We start from the raw sequence: 20385 nt of genomic DNA, 5'->3' as shown, positions 1-20385 counted from the left end.
AATCAATGTTATGGTCACTGATAGCTGAAAACTAATAAGCGTTTATTAAGTCATTCTTAAACAGTAATTCTAATATATAATTTTTAAAGTCAGTTTTCAGGGTAACTAGAATGATGGCTCAAAGGCTAAGAGCACTTACTGCTCTTACAGAGAACCAGGGTCCCTGGCAGCCAAATTGTGGCTCACAACTATCTGTAACTCCAGTTGTAGGGGATCCAAAGCCCTCTTCCCTGCTTCCACAAATACCAGGCACACACTCACAGTAAACACACATGCAGACCAAAGCATAATACATATAAAATAAAAATAAATAATGTAAGTAAACTTTTAAGCAGCGTAATCCCAAATTTCTCCTTAATCTTCCAACACATCATAAGAAAGGAACCAAACTTCAGATTCTGAGATTATTTCAGAATGTGTAGGAAGTATTACAAGTAATGTTCTTATACCAGAATGGCAAGATACCCCTAAAGTTGCAGTAGTGGCACCAATAACTTGATGTTCATCAACAGCTGTGCAGATAGCCCACTGTTGAAGAAGGGAAGTCATGCTTAATGCTTTTGTGCTGATTTGAATATGAGTGGCCCCATAGGCCAATACATTTTAATGCTTAATCACTAGGGATTGGAACTGTTTGAAAAAATTAAAAGGATTAGGAGGTGTGGCCTTATTGGAGTGGGTGTGACTTTGTTGAATGAACTGTCACTGGGGTGGGCTTTGAAGCTTCAAAAATTCATACAAGGCCTAGGTGCTCTCTCTCTCTCTCTCCTTCTGCCTCCCTCCCTCCCTCCCTCCCCTCTCTCTCTCTCTGCCTGCACATCAGGATGTATACAGCTCTCCGCTACTGCTGAAGCACCAGCCTGCATCCTACCATGCTTCCAACCATGATGATAATAAGCCTCTGAAACTGTAAGCAAGCCCCCACTAAATGCTTTTTTTTCATTAGTGTTTTCTTGGTTACACTGTCTCTTCACAGCAATAGAACAGTTATGAAGACAACTGTAAATCTAGTCAACTACCCAGGGCTAGTGAGGTCATGGATGTTAGAGAAAAACCTCCCACCAACACGTCTAAGCCACTACAGTCCCTAGTGGCATCCTAAATATGTATCCCTACACCCACAAATAAGTGTTGCTCTTACTCCTCATCAGGGAAGCTTCCCTTTAGAGCAAACAGCAATTACTACAGAAAGCCACCAACGGGTGAAAACGGCAGAGAGCAACAGACAATGAGTTGCCCATTTCCAAAGAATAAATCTCCAACATATCCCTATACCTAAGGCTCAAGGAACATCACAGAAGAGGGTGAGGAAAGCTGTAAGAGCCAGAGGGTTAGGAAATCTGCCACAAGGCTTTGCCATTGTGTGTGTATGTGTATGTGTGTGTGTGTGTGTGTGTGTGATGTGTGTGCCCATCTAAAAAGATCTGAAAAAAGACAATAGTAGTTGGCATGCCAACATGCACGGGAGAAATCTCATGAGTTCCCAACCCTAGATGAAGAACAACTAGGATTTAAAAGCTGCTAAGGTGGGGAGAATTCTTCTTCCCCATCACTGGATTCCCAATATCAAGTACACGTACATACGAGCAACACTGAAGAGACTCAGAAGGTTGTACTTATATATCATCCCTGTGTGTATGTGCGCCTGTGTGTGTGACAGTACTAATTAAAGGGGGGAGGTCATAAATTTGAGCAGCTTTGAGGGGAAAATGGAGGAAATAATGCCAATACAGTACACACACACATATGCATATACATGGAACTTGAACGTAAAAATAAATTTAATTTAAATATAAGAATTTAGACAGGTGTGGTGGCACACGCCTTGAATCCCAGTACTCGGAAAGGCAGAGACAGGCAGATCTCTGTAAGTTCAAGACCATACTGGTCTACCAAGTGAGTATAAGCCAGGCAAGACTACACAGAGAAACCCTGTCTCAAAAAAAAGAAAAAGAAAAGGAAAAAAAAAAAATAAAAACCAGAAGTTTGCATGGGCAAGAGATAAAGCTCAGTGGAAGAGCTCTTACCCAGCATTCATAAGACCCTGAACTCGCCCCTACAACAAAGGAAAGACCAATGAGAACTTTTCTGTGAGAAAGGCCTTCCTTCTTCTGTTGTTTTCACCCCTTTTTAATTTTTTTCAAAAGGAACCAACTTTCTGACATAATTACTTACTTCTAACTTCTTAATAATACCCTTTCCATGTTTATTATCTCAAATTAGAGGATACATCACCCTCATGTAAACAAGTCTTTGAGGAAACAGTAAAAGCAATCATCCCAAAATAATAAGCTAAATAAGAAGCATTATGTTTTGTTGTGTAATTTTGTCTTTTCTTTTTTATGCTCCTAGAGACTGAACCTGGAACCTAAAGCATTCTAAGCAAGTGTTCTGACATTGTGTGACCCTCAAGGCCTACTTTTATTTTTGCTTAGATTTATCATGAATAGACAAAACTATTTCACTTTCATATTTCATCCTAAGAAGACTGTCAAATACTGTTTTCTATAAAATAAATCCAAATAATTTCTTAAAGTAGTAAAATGCCTAAAGATTAAAGGGGAAATAAGAGTTTTCTCTAAATCTCTGGTTTCCTTGCCTTGTGATTTAGATTTATTGGTATAAAATTCTTAGTTTAATCTCACTAGCAAGTAAAGAGAAAGAAAACAATCCTGAGAATACTCAATGGTCCCTTGTGGCCTTCTCTGTGTGGTAGGTGGAGTCCATCGGCTGGCCATCTGGTTTTGCCAGCACCGTCCCTAACAAAGAGAATGTCTGGGTTGAGTCCAGTGACTTCCTGTCTGATTCCTCCACATTTTCCCTCTAGCAATATTTACCCTCCAATGACAGCTCCTTCATTTCCCTCAGACCTATTCTTCTCAGAGGCTAAAATTACATCCTCATCTAAGTGATGTGCCCTCTTAACAAGCCTCTTCATCACTACATTTTCAGCCACAGAACCATTAGTTCCTCTTCAAAGAACACTGTCAAGCAGACTGTCCATACTGCTGGAGTTCTAGGAATGGAGGAGAATCAACTTTCATAAAACAGATTAGTAAAACTCTTGGCATTTTCTGGATATTTGTGTCTTGTCTAACAGTGAGGCCCTTTGCTTATAGTAATTCATTTAATCCTCACAGTGGTCCCTCTGCAGTAGGGTCCGGTGTTACCTTTGTTATGTCTTATAAGAATGAGGGTACATAGGTGTTGTAATAGCCAGGGTTCTCTAGAATGAATATGTGTGTATGTGTGTGTGTGTGTGTGTGCATGTGTGTTTGTATGTGTGTTATTACATTCACACACACACACACACTATATATATATAAGATTTATTAAAATGAGTCACTGACTATGGTCCAGCTAATACAACAATGGATGGTTATGAATGGAAAGTCCAAGAATCCAGTAGTTGTTCAGTTCATGCAGCTGGATGTCACAGCTGGTCTTCAGTAGATGCCAGAATCCCAAAGAAGTAGATTCTTGCTCCAGTGAAAGAATAGACTTGATAGCATGGCAAGAGCAAGCAGGCAAAAACAAAAAAAAAAAGAAAAAAAGAAAAAGAAACGAGAAAAAAAAGAAAGAAAAAAAAAGATTTCTTTCTTTCAAGTCTTTAAAAAGGCTTCCAGCAGAAGGTGTAGCCCAGATTAGAGGTGGATCTCCCTACCTCAAATAATCCGGATTAAAGATGTGTCTTCATACCTCAAAGATCTAGATTAGAAGTAGATTTTCCCACTTCATATTAAGCAAAAGTCCATCACAGTGTACACTCCACTTTTTGGGTTTTAGTTAATTCCAAATGTAGTCAAACTGAAACCCAAGGGCAGCCATCACAGACAGAAAGACGCTGCAAGAGTCCGCAGATGATAGTGGCTGAGCGAAGACTAATGATCAGTATATATGGCTTCCTCTCCTAGATGGCTTTATGAATGAGGCCCGAGGGAGCCTAATCCCCAAAATAGCTGTCCACTCCACCCATTTGATTTGTAGATTTGCCCAAGGCATGAGGAAAATTTGGAAACTACACAAACAGTTGCAGTTGTAACATGAGCTTCTCAAGGTTACCATATACAGGAGTGCTCTATTCTCTTAACTGACTTTGATAGCCAACTGGATCCAGAAAGAAGGCCACTCTCCTACTGGTAAGGTATGGTATTGTCTTTGGAAGGGTCATGTTCCTACTGCTAATTGCTCCAGAGTAAAACAGTTCCTAAGACAGGATATCAGAACATTTCTAGAAAACATACTGAGGATTGAATTCTTATCTATGTTTTGAAGGGAGGAGGGACAAGGCCAATTTAGAGTCACATTTCAACAGTACCCAAAGATTGTCAAAATAAGTATACTCTTTCTGCACATAGCGGCACACTCTTTTAGTACAAGGACTTAAGAGGCAGAGATAGGCAGATCCTTGTGAGTTTGGGTCAGCCTGGTCTACATAGTGAATCCCAGACCAACCAGGGATACATAATGAGATCCTATCTCAAAAATGTGGGCGGTAGTTACTCATGACCTATGTACTGAGGAGGGTGAGGTACTAAGGTCATCCACTCTGGTCGAGAGCATGGTAATCATCCATCAAGGGAGAGATCAGACCACTAAGAGGCGTGTGGCAACTCCTTAGGGTCTTATGTCTCGATCATGGTAATTTTTTTAATTAAATTTTTATTTTTTTATATTAATTACAGTTTATTTACTTTGCCAGTCATGGTAATTATGACACAATTGTATCTATTACCAAAGTCAAAACTGTATACACAAACTAGATGAATTTGATTAGAAGTAAATCATACCACAATAAAGTATTTTGACATATGATGGTGATTAAGAAGAGCCTTCTAGAGAAGAAAACACAGCCCAGAGCTGCAGCTTAGATTTGAAGTTAGAAGTCACCATTTGAACAAGCAGGAAAGTACAGGCATGAGCAGAGAATACTCTAAGGAGGAGGTCCCTGTCTGACTCGAGGAGTGAAGTTTTTCTCCCCAACACCTTCTGTAAGCCTCGATCCCTGCTTCCTACTGAGAGTGTGTCCTCCATTGCAGAGTGCAGCTAAAAATACAGTTCCAGCCCCCATACCTCCCCGCCAAGACCCACACTGTAACAACCTCCCATGTCACCTATGCACATTTTAGGTTGAGAAGGGTTTGCTCAAAGCCCTGATCTCTACGTAAGGGTCCATGATTTCTTACCTGTAGCAACCAAAACATACAAATGCCTCCATTATCTCCAGAACATCCATTCTGCCCAACCGGCTTCTAGGAGCTCATGCCTGATGCTCACACATTAACAGACTAGAAAATTCCTTCATTCCGTCATCCTGCCTCTGACCTGAACACTCAGAAAAGCAGGATTTTATAATGCAAAGTGCACCCAGGTGTGGAGCAATGTGAGGCTTTCCAGAGGCACCATTTACTGAGCACTTGGCCGTTAGTACCTCAGACTGGCCCCTCAGCACAACTTTCCTATCTGTCCACTCAAGCAACCAACCTATCAGCTCAGAAGTTACACACATCCTAAACCATAGGGCCACCATTTCTAGTCTCCGTACCTGTTTATATGTATTAATATACTATCTACCTGTATATTAGCTATACGGCTAATCTGTATATAATAGCTATACAACTCAGAAAATTTTATTATCAAATCACACCCATCCAAGTAGTTAAAGAACTACTCTTATTTTTATTTTCCTCTCTATTCTTCCCTTGTGTAACTACTAGCTTTGTGTGACTTGGGTAATCTAAAATACTACATGGACAAAGGAAAAGTTCCATAAAGATTTCTTCCTGGTAGTAGGTGTCACTCACATAGAACTCGGAAATAGTTTGAAGGGACTTGGTGTGTGAACGGGAGCTCCCCGCAAGGAACTCAGAGCTTGACTCATTCCTTGGACTTTGCTTTTCTGAGTCACTGTCTGATCCCACCCCACCCCCTGTGCCACCACCACCCCCATTTCCCCAACCCCACCCCTGTACTACTCTGTCCTCTGAGCCCCTTCCCCCACACCACGCCTCGCAAGCACAGAAGAGTTTCATCTTACTGGAATTAGACTGTGCTATTTATTGTTACACTGGACGCTGTGCTGACCACCTGTCTCGCACACCAGTGGCTACAGGGACAGCAGAACTTAGGGGCAGCATTTTGTTGTAATTTTCTCTTCTTTAATCCAGTAAAATAGGTAACATAACTAACTTTTTTTTTCTTAGAATTTGGGCTTTAGAGTAACTTCATTTTAGTAAGCATTAAAGCTTTGCCCACATTTTCATAGACGCAAGTGATGACCAAAATATCTTGTTTTGTATTTCCTTACTCAGAGACCACTTAACCTGAAGCTAAGGATAAAAGCAATTGCAATTTTCTGTGGTTGTTTTTCGAAAACTAGGCACAATCAAGTGTGAGAAACTGATAAACAAGGAACTATCTAAATAAAAGGTATTTATTAGTATCTATTCTTAGACAAGTTCCGTGACAGTCTACAAAGGTCAAAGTGTGGCAGCATAATCCTTGGCAATTTAGATTAGTAAAGGTTTATAACCCTCGTGGTTTTTTAAAGATTTCTTTACTTATTATTTATACAGCATTCTGCCTGCATGTGTGCCTACGCACCGTAGGAAGTTATCGGATCTTACTATAAATGGTGATGGGCCACCATGTGGGAGCTGGGAATTGAACTCAGGACCTTTGGAAGAACAACAGCCAGTGATCTTAACCTCTGAGCCATCTCTCCAGCCTTATAACCCTCACCTTTTAAAAGATCAGAGCCATTATAATCACAAATATGATTGAACATCCATAAATATCTGCTCAAAATCCATAAACATATGAAGGCATTTATATACATCTATCAATAAAAATAAAATATTCAGTTATTTCTTGACTAGAGCTCACCCAATCTAAAACACATGAGTTATCATTTAACATTCCCACAACTAGAAAATCATAGAGAGCAATGGTCTTGGATTTGACAGCGTATTTTAATATAGCCACTTGAAGTAAGTTAAAAACAAAACAGGAAGAGAATCTAAAGATCAGAACATACAGGTATTTGGCAGGCGTCAACTTTGGTACTGTCCATCACATATACAAATTCATATTGTGATAAAGCTGGCATGAATAAAAATAGTCATTTGAAACCGGGCATGGTGGTGCACACCTTTAATCCCAGCACTCAGGGAGGAGGAGGCAGGCAGATCTATATGAGCTCGAGGCCAACCTGGTCTACAAAATAAGTCCAGGACAGCAAAGGCCACACAGAGAAAAACTGTCTCAAGAAGGAAAAAAAAAAAATAAATGTTTGACCATGTTAGGCACACAGCACAAGAAAAAGAAATAGAAGTTCAATTTCCAATGCTAGTTAGGTCTGTTTAGGCAACATGGTGAAAACAGATACCGCTTGACAGAAAACCTGAGCTTTGCTTATTTGCCCAAGGTCACCCAGCTAAGGAAGTTTGCCTTCTCTCTGCTTCATTTCACTTCAGGCATCTGAAGCAAAGGGGAAATGCCTGGCTGGGCTGTTTCTAATTTAGAAGTAAGCAGTAAGACACCTGACAGATTCTGATAACCCTTGTCCAATGTGTTTAAAGCTCCCAGAGTGACAGGAATATTTCTGAGGTGCCCTGGACCCTCTAACACAGTGATTTCCTAATCTCATTGCTATACCTCACTCTAATCCAGCATTGCCTTAGAGCTGACAAGTAGGAATCATCACATGTTCCTTAACACCCCAAACCAAAAGTTAACTAAGCTTTTCCTCTTCTTTATTCAAGGTAGAAGACAAGCTGCTTGCCTTTTCTATCCATGGGTCTGGAGTCTATATAGGATGAATGTGAAGTACTCACTGGAAGTGGTTTAAAGGGTGCCAGAGAAAAGGTCCACAGGCGAGGAAGACTCGGTGAGCACCTCCACCTATGCCTTACCACAAATATGCCCTGACCCAGCAGCCCGTTAAAACGGCTACTTCTGTCTCCCCTGGAAAGAGTGATACCCAAACCCAGTGGCCTACAGCCTAAACCAATGGTGTCAGTCTTCAATAAAGCAGGTATGCTTCACCACTACTTCCTGTTAGTCACACAGAAACAAGGAGGGGACATTGAATTTATTTCTCAGTAATCTGGGCTACCACATGGTCTGGCTACCTATAAGTAAGTGACAATATCACTCATACTGTCTGTGGTGGCTTCGGTGAGAATGGCCACCGTAAGCTCAAAGATTTGAATGCTTGGTTACCAGAAAATGGCACTGTTGGAAAGGATTAGGAGGTGTGGCGTGGCGATGCTGGAGGGGAATGTATCGCTGGAGGTGGGCTTTGAGATTTACAAAAGCCAAACCAGGTCCTGTGGCTCTCTTCCTGCTGCCTGCAGACCTGGGTGTAGACCTCTCATCTACTTCTCCAGCACCATGTCTGCCATGCTTTCCTCTGTGCCGATAATGAACTATACCTCTGAACCTATAAGTAAGCCCCCAATTAAATGCTTTCTTTTATAAAAGTCGTCGTGGTCACAATGCCTCCTCACAGCAATATCTCCTCATCACTGCCTAAGATACTGACACCACAGAAATCTGTGGTGTGAGCTATTTGGTGGCATTTTATAGGTAATGACACTTTTTAGCAGTTTTTACTCTAAGCTGATGCAAAAGAAGCCTACTAACAGGTCAGCCAAATTGTTTAACCACACACACCGAACACCAATCCTTGGAGCAGAATTTCCACATCTCCATAAACCGAGAGAAAAACTGTGAACCAGAAGCATTTTAGGCTGGTAGGTTTTGATACTGTTGCAAGGAATTGAAACAGCAGAGAGTCTGACCCTTGATATTTTGTTTAGGGATGTCTCCCCCAAATTGTTCTGAGCCCACAGACTCTCAGTAAACTAATAATTTTGGGTGTGTTAATGCAAAAAAAAAAAAAATTTCAAAAACAGGTGCTTCTCTCAGGCTCAATAATATTTTCTTTTCTTTAAAGCTTAAGAAAAACAAGCTAATCTGAGCTGTGTTAGTTCAAAGTGTGTCTTTAATCTGCTTTTTGGTTGTTAACATTATAAAAATCAAACTGATCACACCTGAGAGTGTTGGTGCGTGCCACTTGGATTTCTTTGACAGGTGACTGTTTCCTTCCCAGTGGCAGTCTCGTCAGTGACCCTGGTGCTGGTTATTGTGCATGGTCACTCAGTGTTTGCTGAGGCAACAGCACTGCGCTTTTCCGAAGATAAAGTGATGACTTGTAAATCTCCCACCCAGTTTAGGAGAGGCAGGAGAAACGTGTCTGGGAAATGAAGGATGAAACCAGCATCTGTCATTCTCCCCCAGAATTTGGGTTCAGAATGCCAAAAATTATTCTCCTGAGCTCTTACTCTTTCCTTAGCCTAAACTCTTGAGAAGCAAACAAATAGTAACCAATAAAAAACTTCTACGTCTGGTCTATTTAATACTGGGGAGCCAGGTTCTCCTTTTAAAAAAGAAAAAAATCTATCAGAATGTATTGTATTTTAAAACACATCAATAGAAAAATTATACTTCCTATTTTTTTTAAACTTTCTCATTGTGTGCAAGTAAAACTGAGAAGATTGCCCACTCTTGTTCACCTCCAAGCCTACTACAATTTAAATTATCATACCTCTGAGTAAAACCACTTCCCATCATATAATCAAGGCTTTTTACACTTTGATGGGACAAAGTGCCCTGGCCCAGGGGACGCACACTTGAGCTTAGTGAAGACCAGGAGCAGCCTTTCCATGATGAGAAAGAACTCAAGTCCTCCAGAGTCCTGACAGCAGCTTCTGATCTCCTCTGTGACCGAAACGACACTTCACAAATATGGGAGGGAAAGAGGGCAACATTAAAAATAAGCCGATAAATAATGCAAAGGCTCGGGTTTACATGTGCAGTAAATGGCATCATCTGAATTTGTGAGGCAGTTCTGGTTTGCTCTTTCTCAACACGGGGAAGTTAAGCTGTTCAGAGAAATCAATTCAAATTAAAATCGTTTTCAGGAAATACGGTGAAAAAAAAATGAACATTTTAAAAAGTTGACTAAAACAATCACTTGGTCCCACATGTCAGGTGGCAGAAGCAGACAGCAGTTCTGTCACTCTAGCTTTTTTAACAAAATTCGTTATGTCAAGGCGACTGAACATAAGTGATGAGTTCATGCACTTAGTTAAAGGGGCTGGAGAGAGTGTGCACTGCTCCCACAATGCGTCAGAACCAGTTCTCAGCATCCACATGGGACGGCTCGTGACCACCTGGGAAGGCGGCTCCAGGAGGACCCAACACCTCTGGCTCCCACACTTGTGTGCACATACCTACACTATACAGAGTTAAAAAACAAAAGTAAAATATTTCCTAAAACCACATCTAGTCAAGCACCTACTCCCAGAGGAAAGAAAGGGTGAATCACAAATAGCCTAAATTCAGAAAGATAAAGACCTGGAACTGATAATCACAATTTAAGCAGCCAGAGCTGACTTCCTCCCTGTAAGGCACACGTATTTTCCACAGGATCAAAAAAGGCGGTAGATTATGCAGATGTTTACAAGACTCCTTGTCACTGATTGGTCACTTGCTCGATGCTGGGCTCTATACACCTGCATGCTCATTTCCTTTAACCAACCCAACACTGTCAGGTGGTAGGGTGCTACCCAAGTTGTAGCCCCTTCTAGCAAATAGCAATTACCTCAGTCATTTCCAGTGAGCTAGCTCTAGAGTTTACATACAGCGTGATACAGAGCATGCGAGGAATCACCATCGGCCATGATGGCACGATTATGGAGAAGCTGATCCTTCACAAGGTGGAAAGTGACCTGACTGAGACCATTCTCCACCAAAAATACAGAGAACAGGAGTTAGCCAAAGTCAGACGAGACTTAAGTCATCAAAGATGGTTTTGTTCATGGCAAGTGACACTCTTTGCTTAAATTTTTTTTTTCCTGGATCCCAGAGAAAAGTGGTTGAAACTCAACAAGAGGTTTCATGGCAACAGTTGAAACAACCTGCTAGGAAATGGTTGATTTCCTCAGTCTTCACAGTCTTCAAATGGCTTCGAGCTACGTCACAGCCAACATGGCTGGTGAGGGAAGCACCCCAGTCTTGAATGCCGTATTCTGCTTGGTGGACCCAGAGGGGTAGCTTACCAGGATCTACCAGTTTTGGGAAGGCAGCTTTCTGTTACTGTTGGTGAAATGTCGGAGTAGAGTAACATTAGTGGCTTATCATAAGAAATCACCTTCCCCAGGAGTGCCTGATATTCCTTGCCTTTGAGCTTTACAGAAAATTTCACACCCTACATAGCTACCCTATTTTCCAGCCTGAAAATCTTATATGTGTATTTTGATTTTCACTAGTTAGAGAATGGCACATACGCACATAGAAATGTTTCTAATGTAAATACACAAATGCAAATATGTAATTATAACACATCAGATGTAAACATGTATTATTCCTATAGCTATCGAAGAATTCACTAAAACTTCCACCAACTACTTTGAAAGACTCATGGTCCAAAGTTCCCAGTTTGCTTTGCTTTCTCTTGGTGAGTGATAAGCTCGCCTCTTTTTGATGCTGTGCAGGTTTCATAAGGTACTGTAATATCCCATATCATTATCCTGCGATGATAAGTCAAAGGCAATTGAAACTGGAAAGTTCAGTAACTGCTTTGCTCGAGCAGCTCTGAGTCTGACGATGAGAACAGAGGAAGACTGGACAATGGGAGAATCAGCTCCTCCTCACCTTTAGAGTGTGAGCTTGAAGTACCCAGAAAGTGCTTGTAATTACAATCCAATTTTCAGATCAACATTTACATTAGGCCAGAAGCTAAAAGGAATAATATATGCTCGTTGTTTTTAAATAGTTTTGTGCTTTGGGCAAAGGTTACATGTAGATGAATAAGAACTTAGGAAGCACAAATGAAAAAATATGTGTCTCCTTCAGTTAGAGGAGTTTCTTTATTAAAAAGCTCAAATGAATGTACATTTTTATTTTAGCAAAGAAGCAGGTGTGCTTATCTTTTTTCTCCCTTTACTGCGTGTCAGGTGGGAGAGGTCTTGGATAGCTCAGGCTATCCTTCTCACTGTGTAGCTGAAGATGATCTTGAGTTTCTGAGCCTTCTATGTCTGCTTTCCTCACTTTAGGATTACAGCCACAACCTGGCATACCTCCTGTCTTCACCTCTCTGGGATTACAGCCATAAGTCACCAACTTATGGAGATTCGAACCTAGAATTCTGTGTATGCTGAACAAGTACTTTAACCACTGACTTACACCCCCCAACCTCCTGTGGGTTGATCCTGACACAATCTTTTCCAACCATGAGTTCTTGTCAAATTGTCAAGTAAGCATCACGTTACTTGTGGATTGTAGGTACCTGTCAGAAAATTCTGTATCGATGTTTTAATATGATAAAGAAGTAAACTGCCTCACTGAAATAAAAATCTCCTCTTCCTCAATGAAGTGTCTTTTTTGCTCTGAGATTAAATTCAGGCATACAAATTTTTGCCCTCATACAGATGATACGGTGAAAACAGGCCAGCACATAGCAAGAAACAGAACACAGACTGAAATCCAGAGCAAAACACCACTTAATGCTGGTAGCTCACACCAGCTGCAAGGAACTGAGGAGATGGCTCAGCAGGTGCTGCTTTTGCGGAGAAGCTGAGCAAAGCTGCCAGCACTCACATGATAAATTCCCAGCCATTTACAATTCCAGTTTCAGGGGATCCAGCATCCCCTTCAGAACTTCATGGGCACCAGGCACATGGGATTCATAGACACACAAGCAAGCAAAGCACTCATTCACATAAAGTAAGTCTAAAAGAAGTGAATAAATAAACACGGGGGGGGGACTACAGATGTGCCTAGGCATGTGATTTTTAAAACTTTAAAAGAGAGATTCACTGAGCACAGGTGGCCTATAGACAACGATTTGAAAGACAGATGAATATCTTTCAGAACAGTACCTGTCTCCTTGAGTCTTATTATGAAACAAATGCTGTCTGATGGAGGAAGCAATGAACTGTCAAACTCCCATGGGCTGAGTCATGTCAACTGCTAATCAAATCAGCCATGGAGTGAGAGGCTGTGAAGCATGAACATAGGTGAGGCTATTTGTGAAGATAAAGACCCTGGCCAGGGCAGAGTGTGAAATCACAACCCGCAGGCCAACCAGAGGCAGACCCGGTGGCTATGATTTTAGATTTGAAGTGAGGAAAGGAAGGGATAAAGTGATACCTGGAGAGCTTTTGATTCTACAGATTAAGAACTAGAAATGGCAAGGGAGAGAGAGACAGAGAGAGAGAGAAGCTCTGTTCTGCTCAGACTTCGCGTCAGACCACCCCCAACTATTTCAAAGGGCAAGGACTCTTAGAGGCTGAAACTTTGCAAAGGTAGAACATTTCCCAACTTCCCTAGCTGGCCTCTGCCAGGGCCTCAGACCTCTCAGGAGTTCATGTCCCCCTCCCAGAAAGTGGCTGTCCCCCAAACAAGGGCGCAAGGAGACGCAGTTGTATGCAGCACAGTGGACTTCCTTTCTGCCTTCTCTTCTGAGAGTTGAGAGGAGACACTTAAAATAGTTACGTACAGTAACAGGTGGGAGTCGCCATGCTCAAGTGACAGATCCCAGTTTGGATAGCACTAAGCTTGCTTTAAATAAAGAAATAAAATGAAGATGACAAGATACTCATTTAAGAGAAAAACTTGCAAAAAAAATTTAAATTTAACCGGGCTTAAATTTAAATAATAATAATGAGGACTGGAGAGATGGCTTCATGATTAAGAGTACCCAGAACTCATGTCAGGGGCTCCCAAGCAGCTGTCTGTAACTTCAGAAGCTCCATCTTCTACCCACACACATGACACAGACAAACACTTCTAAAAACATAAAACATAATAATATTGTATTTTTTGTTTGGTTTGGTTTTGGTTTTCAAGACAGGGTTTCTCTGTGTAGCCTTGGATGTCTAGGACTTGCTTTGAAGACCAGGCTGGCCTCAAACTCAAAGAGAGCCACCTGCCTCTGCCTCCCAAAGTGCTGGGATTAAAGATGTGCCCTACCACACCCAGCTCATAATAATACTCTTACTCTAGAAAGTAAATTAAAATAAATTATTTTGAGTACTTATCTACCTGGAAAAATTATCTACCTGAAAAAAAACTACAAATAAACACACACAGAGACACACATACACACGCACGTGATCACACATGATCGCACATGCACACTCCCGAATACACACACGTACACACACACTCGGGCTCCAGACTGTTTACCCAGAGTACCATCTGGAAACCTAAATGACTTCGCAGAGCTGTTAGAAAAATCAAGCTGGCTTCTCCAGCCACAGAGATTTGAATACCTGAAACGTCATTTTGAGCTTTCCATAATTTTCATGGTGGAACAATATTAACACTAGTTTTACTTCTAATCACTGTTCCTTTGGCAACTAGCAAAGTGTTTAAGACCAGGGGGGGGAAATTTCTTGATTTCTGTTCCCTTAAGGTAATAAATACATAATAAAAACCCAGAAAATGGCAGTTTAAAGTTATATGTTATACTTGAAGTGATACCAACCCCAGCAGTGAGCCCATACCAGATAATAATTTCTTTCCATTACTGAGATATTGTGTTCAAAAGCACTGCCGGTCTGTAATTATGGACAAACTGCAACTGAAGGGGTGTTAAAACCTAGGCTGGAATGCTGAGGGGGCAGAGGGAGCAAAGTTCAACTTCAAATGTGTGAGAGATTGTTTGAGTGAGCAGGGAGATGGCTCACTGCAAGCTGAGCACTTTCTGGGCAGAGCCTGAGGACTTGAGGTAGAGCCACCGGCGTGCACATAAAAACCAGGCACAGGGCCACCTAGCCGTAACCCCAGCGTTGGGGGCTGGAAGCAGGTGGACGCTGGGGTTCTCTGGCCAGCCACACCAGCCTATTTGGTGACCTTCGGGACAGTATGAGACCCTGTCTCAACAAATCGAGTGAAAACTGAGAGAAGACACCAAGATCAACCTCTGGACTTCACACATACAGGCACAAGCACACACACACACACACACACACACACACACACACACACAAACTTAAAAAAAATATTTAAAAAATTGTTTTAAGTAATGTTTCAAATATGAGTTTTAGTTTCTAAGTCGAAAGTTGTTAAAGATACAAAGTTAAGACTTTCAATGTTGAGACCGACCTTGCCACCAACTCCACGTCCTGTGAGGCAGGATCTAAGACTGCTCCGACGAGTTAGTTACTGCTATAGTCCGTCGCTCTGGGCCTCTCTTTCTGACCAGACACACTCACAAAGACTGTAACACTTGCTGTGGGGCATTCCCAGTGTGCTGTGGCACGCCTCTGTAGTCACTGGGGAGGGGACGCCCAGTCACTCACTCCCCCGTGGATCATGTATGTTCAGTTCAGTGTGGATACTCAGTAAGACGGCCATAACAAGGCCAGGTAAGTTTCACACTACATGTTGGGTTAACCACCTGCCATTCTCGGAGACTGGGGCCTAAGTTTGCTTAGTAACCCTTTGGGGAGAAAATAAATAAATAAATATAAAACAGATCCTACTGACTCGCAAATAAGACGCAATAGCAGAATCGTCCAAATATACTTGAAAAACTTCAAGCTACTACTTCCAGCAAAGCAAAACACCCGTGGAAACTAGACAATGTGGGGGTGTGTACAAGGGCAGCAGCATAAGGAGTATTCTCGCTCCGTTTCATCAGTGCAAATGTATCGCCAAGTCACACAGCACCGAAGGACAGCGTACGGGATGCGGATTCCTACGATCACTCACTGCAACAGCTCTTGAACTTGCTCCGGTTCTCGCTGCCCAGTCTCAAACGTTAGAAGCGTCTCCGTCACCCCGCAACAGAAACACCTCCCCTTCCCCGGCGTGGAGGGTATCAGCTGCCACTGTTTGGTCTTGGTCTACCATTGCATGTGTTTTCTCTTGGTAAGCTTGCCTGTGCAACAGGGCAGGCAGAGGTCTACGTGCTTGGAGATGCAGCACACTTAAAGTAATCAAACGGCTTACGATGTATTTTACCAGACTACCAGACTGAATGCTTGTAGGTGCGTAAAACTATCTCAGAGTACTGCCCACATTCACGCGCTCAGACAAATCACGATGAGCCTCACCGTGAAATAAACACACTAACACGGAAATGTAATTAGGAGATGACAGCAAGCGTGAAGTGACATCACAGTGGTGTCACAAGTCTCTCCAGTCAGTTTCACCTCCCCATGGCTGTTTTGCTGGCAAAGAGGGAGTTCCATGTCCACACGGGCACCTCCGAACCCCAGCATATACTGCCTAGTATAGGAAAATCCTCCCTTGCTGAGTCTGCCCTATGGGCTGTAGGGTACTTAGCGTCACACTAACCACTAGATCGTTACCCCACACCCACTGTGACAAAGAAAAATGTCTCCACACATCGCCAAATGTCCCCAGGGAGGAAAACGTGCCTCCCACAAGAGAACGACTGATCTAATTGATGCCAAGTCCTTTAATCTACAATAATGATAGGACAAGAGTTGACCTACAGCAGTCTGCATATTACATAACAACCTGGACTAAAACTAACAACCACACTTCTCTGTACCTGTTTCTTTTCATGAAAAGTGCTTCCTCGAAACACAGGGGAAGTCACTTGCCAATGATCCTCAATCTTGTCTGAAAGGCACTGAGCCTTTCACCGCAGTAGACCCTTTATAGCCCAGCAAGACCCGAGAATCGAAAGTTCTCAAGCAGCCTTTGCTTAGGCTCACTGTGATGGAGGCACGCCTCGCTGTGACAGGCTTGTGGTTTCCACTCAAACAAGCTGTTCTGCCGGCTTCGCACCATCCCAGTTTCACTTTGTCAGTAATTTAATTTCACTCAAGGCTGAGCCCAGAAACTGATTTCTTGTCAACGTTTCGACCCTGAAACCACTCCTGAAGGCGGCTCCAGGCAAGCCCTAGCTGCAGCACCCTTGAAATTAGGGGCGAACAGACATGTTTCACCTAGTCCGTAAGCCTCTGCAAGTGTACACTGCCGAGGTTCAAAGCAATGTGATGGTAGAGGGGAACACGCTCAGCCTTAATACACATCCCCGGCTTAGGGGAGACAATATTCTGAAGGCTAAAGTTTCTTTGCCCGGATGGGTCTTAGGCAAGGATATGCCAAGTAGGAAAAAAAAAAAATTAAACAAATGAACTTGTTTTAATTTTTAATGGAAGGTAAAAGGACCATGCATATGGCAGAAGTATGTATTTTCAGCAGTAAACTTAGGACTTGAACTTTCAAATTCATCAGAAATTTGGGCAGATTCCTCTTCCGGGCACATATCACTGCTGTGGAGTTGGGAAAACAGAGTACAGAAAGCGGTGAGCCAGTGTGGGTTGTTGATTTGAAATATTTACTGTTAGATTTTTAAAGCGATTGGCGCTGCCTGAGCTTTTCAGGTTAGACTGTTAGGAGACAGGGAAGATTGTCAGACGTATCTGTGGCATTATTTTTCTTCATAAAACAACTGCCATGTTTAAGATTTGCCAGTTGATCTTAGTGAGGACTGAAGGCACACCAGGGCGACATTAAGAACACAAATCTTTCTCTAAAGCACAAGCAGAGTTTTCCAGCGTGGCTAGTTCCACAAGCAGGGCTAAGCATGTTAATGGAAACATGTTAATTAGGTTCAAGAGCCCAGATAAGGAGGTAAGCATTATTTCAAAATTATATAACTTCCATGTCTCGTTTACCTGGCAACACAATTTTATTACTGATTTCCTGGATGCAGATCAGACTTGTAGGGAGAGGAAAAAAAATCTCATAGCTGCTTAAAAGCATTTTCCTGAAACCACACGCTCACACATGAACATTACTGTCCAGCTAAACTCCAGTTCCTGCAGGTGTGTGCTCATCTCCACTTTACTTTCTTGTCCAGAGAGCTAAAACAGTGGGGAAGGGTTCCTTATTTTCAAAGCAACCACAGCTACCCAACAAAGTTGTTGGTCCTAGGTCCTTCTAGAGATGATCGAGTTGTCCCATCATTTCCTACTTCCAGCTACCTAAAAACTACTTTAAACTCATTTATTTTTGCCTTTAAATTACAGTAATAGCCCCTAGATTTACTTCATACTTATAATTAATATCCTTACCATTATCAACCAACCTCTACGATGCTGGAGAGCATTAAAATATAACTGCCACTCTGGTCACTATAGAGATTTACAAGATCATACCACAGTATCAATTACAGATGGCTTCACACTCTCAGTCCCCAAGCCATTTTATAAAGAGTCTATTTTGGAATAAGACGTAAGACACAGAAAGGAAAGATCGTTCCGTGATCACAAAAACTCTCAGCCATTATTTTCACTTAAGCTGCAAGCCTTCCTTTTAAAAACATATACTTATTTGTTACATTTACATGCGGTATATTGATCATACATGTAAAACACACCAGGGAAACTTACTTGACAGTGACTCGATTTGATAAATCCTGTAGATCGCCGGGATGAAAAAGCTGGGCTTCTTTCAATCCAATCTGTTCACAAGCTTTCAAAAAAACATTTATATTATCCTGTGAAAAGAATTGGAAAGTGATTGCTTAGCTGAGCTTGTTCTCAGGCAAAGGTTACCAATTTTTATGATACAACTTCGCAGCTTCAAAGTCCAATTATAGTCAGCAAAAGAGGCGGTGGCATGAACACCGCATAAGTGTATTTTAAAGAAGGAAAAAAAAAAAAAAAAAAAAGAACCATGGGCACGTACAGCCTTTCAGTCGTCCAGAGTATAAAAGATTGTGCTGCCTTATGCCCGAACATACACTGTTTCTGTGATCTTTGTGACTGGCACGTTAAACATTACCTGTTATAGGACAAGCGCCCAGCCAGTGAGCAGTAATGTACACTTTGATGTCAGCCCTGCTCTGCAAACAAACGCCCTCTTCCCAGCTTCGCACGGCAAGCTTCACCTCTTTAAAAATAACTCCGGCTACTGACATTCACCCACCCAGAAACTGTTGGCAGGGAAGAAAGAAGAGGAGGAACGTTCTGTTTCTATGATTACAAATTACAGAACGGCTGCGGAATACCACACCTGGAATCTGGGTTTGGTCGCTGATCCAGCTCGTGACAGGCACAGAGACCATGCTATAGGAGCAAGGAGAAGCCTGGCGCCTATTGGCTGAGGCGTGCGACCGGGGAGTGGCGTATTACTCATTCCCTGCACCTGTCTGAAGAGCTGCTTCCAAAAACTGAAAACCTATCCGCCGCCTCCAAGCCTGACCTCCTATCTAATTTCAAAACCCCAATCCTCCCTTCAAACCAGTGCTTTGCCATTGTGCTGAGCTGCTTCGAGAGACCACGATGTATTCTATTTTCAGTGTGCGGCACTGCAAGAGCGCACATTTGGTTACCAGGATTAGCTTTGGCATCACTCCTTACAGCTCTGGAAAAAGAAAAGTACTTATGTGGCTGAGTTCCTGGTGACTCCATGTGGACCCTTTTGCTTTGCTGGGATTGTGGGTAAGGGAATGTCTTGCTTGCATGCTAGCACACGCTTGTCCACTTACGTTGGCTGGCAACAGTGCCTCTGTGGTGTGGGCCTCCCTGGAGGCACTCCCCACCTCCCTCCCAAGCTGAAGTCTCCACCGACCAGACTATCTGCCACTTGGAGAACGGTGCTTTCTATGCACAGGCAGCAAGAGCCAGGATGGCATGCAAAAAAGGGGGATAGCAAACAGACTGAGAGGAAGAGGCCAGTTCAGAAGCCTAGGTTCCTCCGAGTAGAAAGGGACCTGAGGAAAATGCAAGAGAAAGTGTGACCAGAGGAAAGCAACACTACCTTCCAAGGAAGCGAGGGACACTAAAAGTCAACAACCACAACAACTATTTGTGGAAGTGGGAGGTTGTTTCAGGATGCTCTCGGCAAAAGACCATGTGAACTAACCAGCGAGGAACCAAACTGCTGGTATCATTTGCAGTAAGTTGGCCCCAAAGGTTACAGAATTTCTAAGTAAAAAGTTGAGCAGCCTAAACAATACCATTTACTTTTAAATTGACTTTGTGTACAAGAGGCGGGGGGATAAGTGAGGCACACAGAGACCGAGGAAGACACCCGTAGTTGACGCCTGACCTGCATACACATGCATACACATAAACACACATCCATGCACACATGAACATGTATCAACATGTGTATACACACACACACACACACACACACACACACACACGATGGGATACCTTACTGGCAGATTTCCAGTAGGAATACAGTGGTAACTTTGCTGCTAAGTTTACAATTTCTAAATGCTATACTACTGAAAACACGAATTAACACTTTTAATGTCCACTCTCAGAAGAGCAGACAACAAAAATGTCTCATTAGGCCAATAACCCACATATGACAGGA

At 42.4% G+C, this 20385-nt stretch overlaps 1 protein-coding gene across 11 annotated transcripts in view; it reads right to left on the bottom strand.

Annotated features, from left to right (window-relative positions):
• Lmo7 (LIM domain 7) overlaps positions 1-20385 on the bottom strand; it is a 206472-nt gene that overhangs the window by 81595 nt on the left and 104492 nt on the right. For 9 of the 11 annotated variants that reach the window (XM_060391542.1, XM_060391543.1, XM_060391541.1 and 6 more), the window contains one exon: positions 18447-18553. In XM_060391542.1, coding sequence (XP_060247525.1) covers positions 18447-18553 — 107 coding nt within the window. Of the gene's footprint in view, positions 1-18446; positions 18554-19071; positions 19151-20385 lie in introns of those variants that run through there. The other 2 variants (XM_060391548.1, XM_060391544.1) reach the window with 2 other exon arrangements.

The sequence above is a fragment of the Meriones unguiculatus genome, chromosome 9 (genome assembly GCF_030254825.1).
Source record: "Meriones unguiculatus strain TT.TT164.6M chromosome 9, Bangor_MerUng_6.1, whole genome shotgun sequence".
NCBI classification, from domain to species: domain Eukaryota; kingdom Metazoa; phylum Chordata; class Mammalia; order Rodentia; family Muridae; genus Meriones; species Meriones unguiculatus.
Note: the sequence above shows the minus strand (reverse complement) of the source record. Positions and strands in the feature narration are given on the sequence as shown.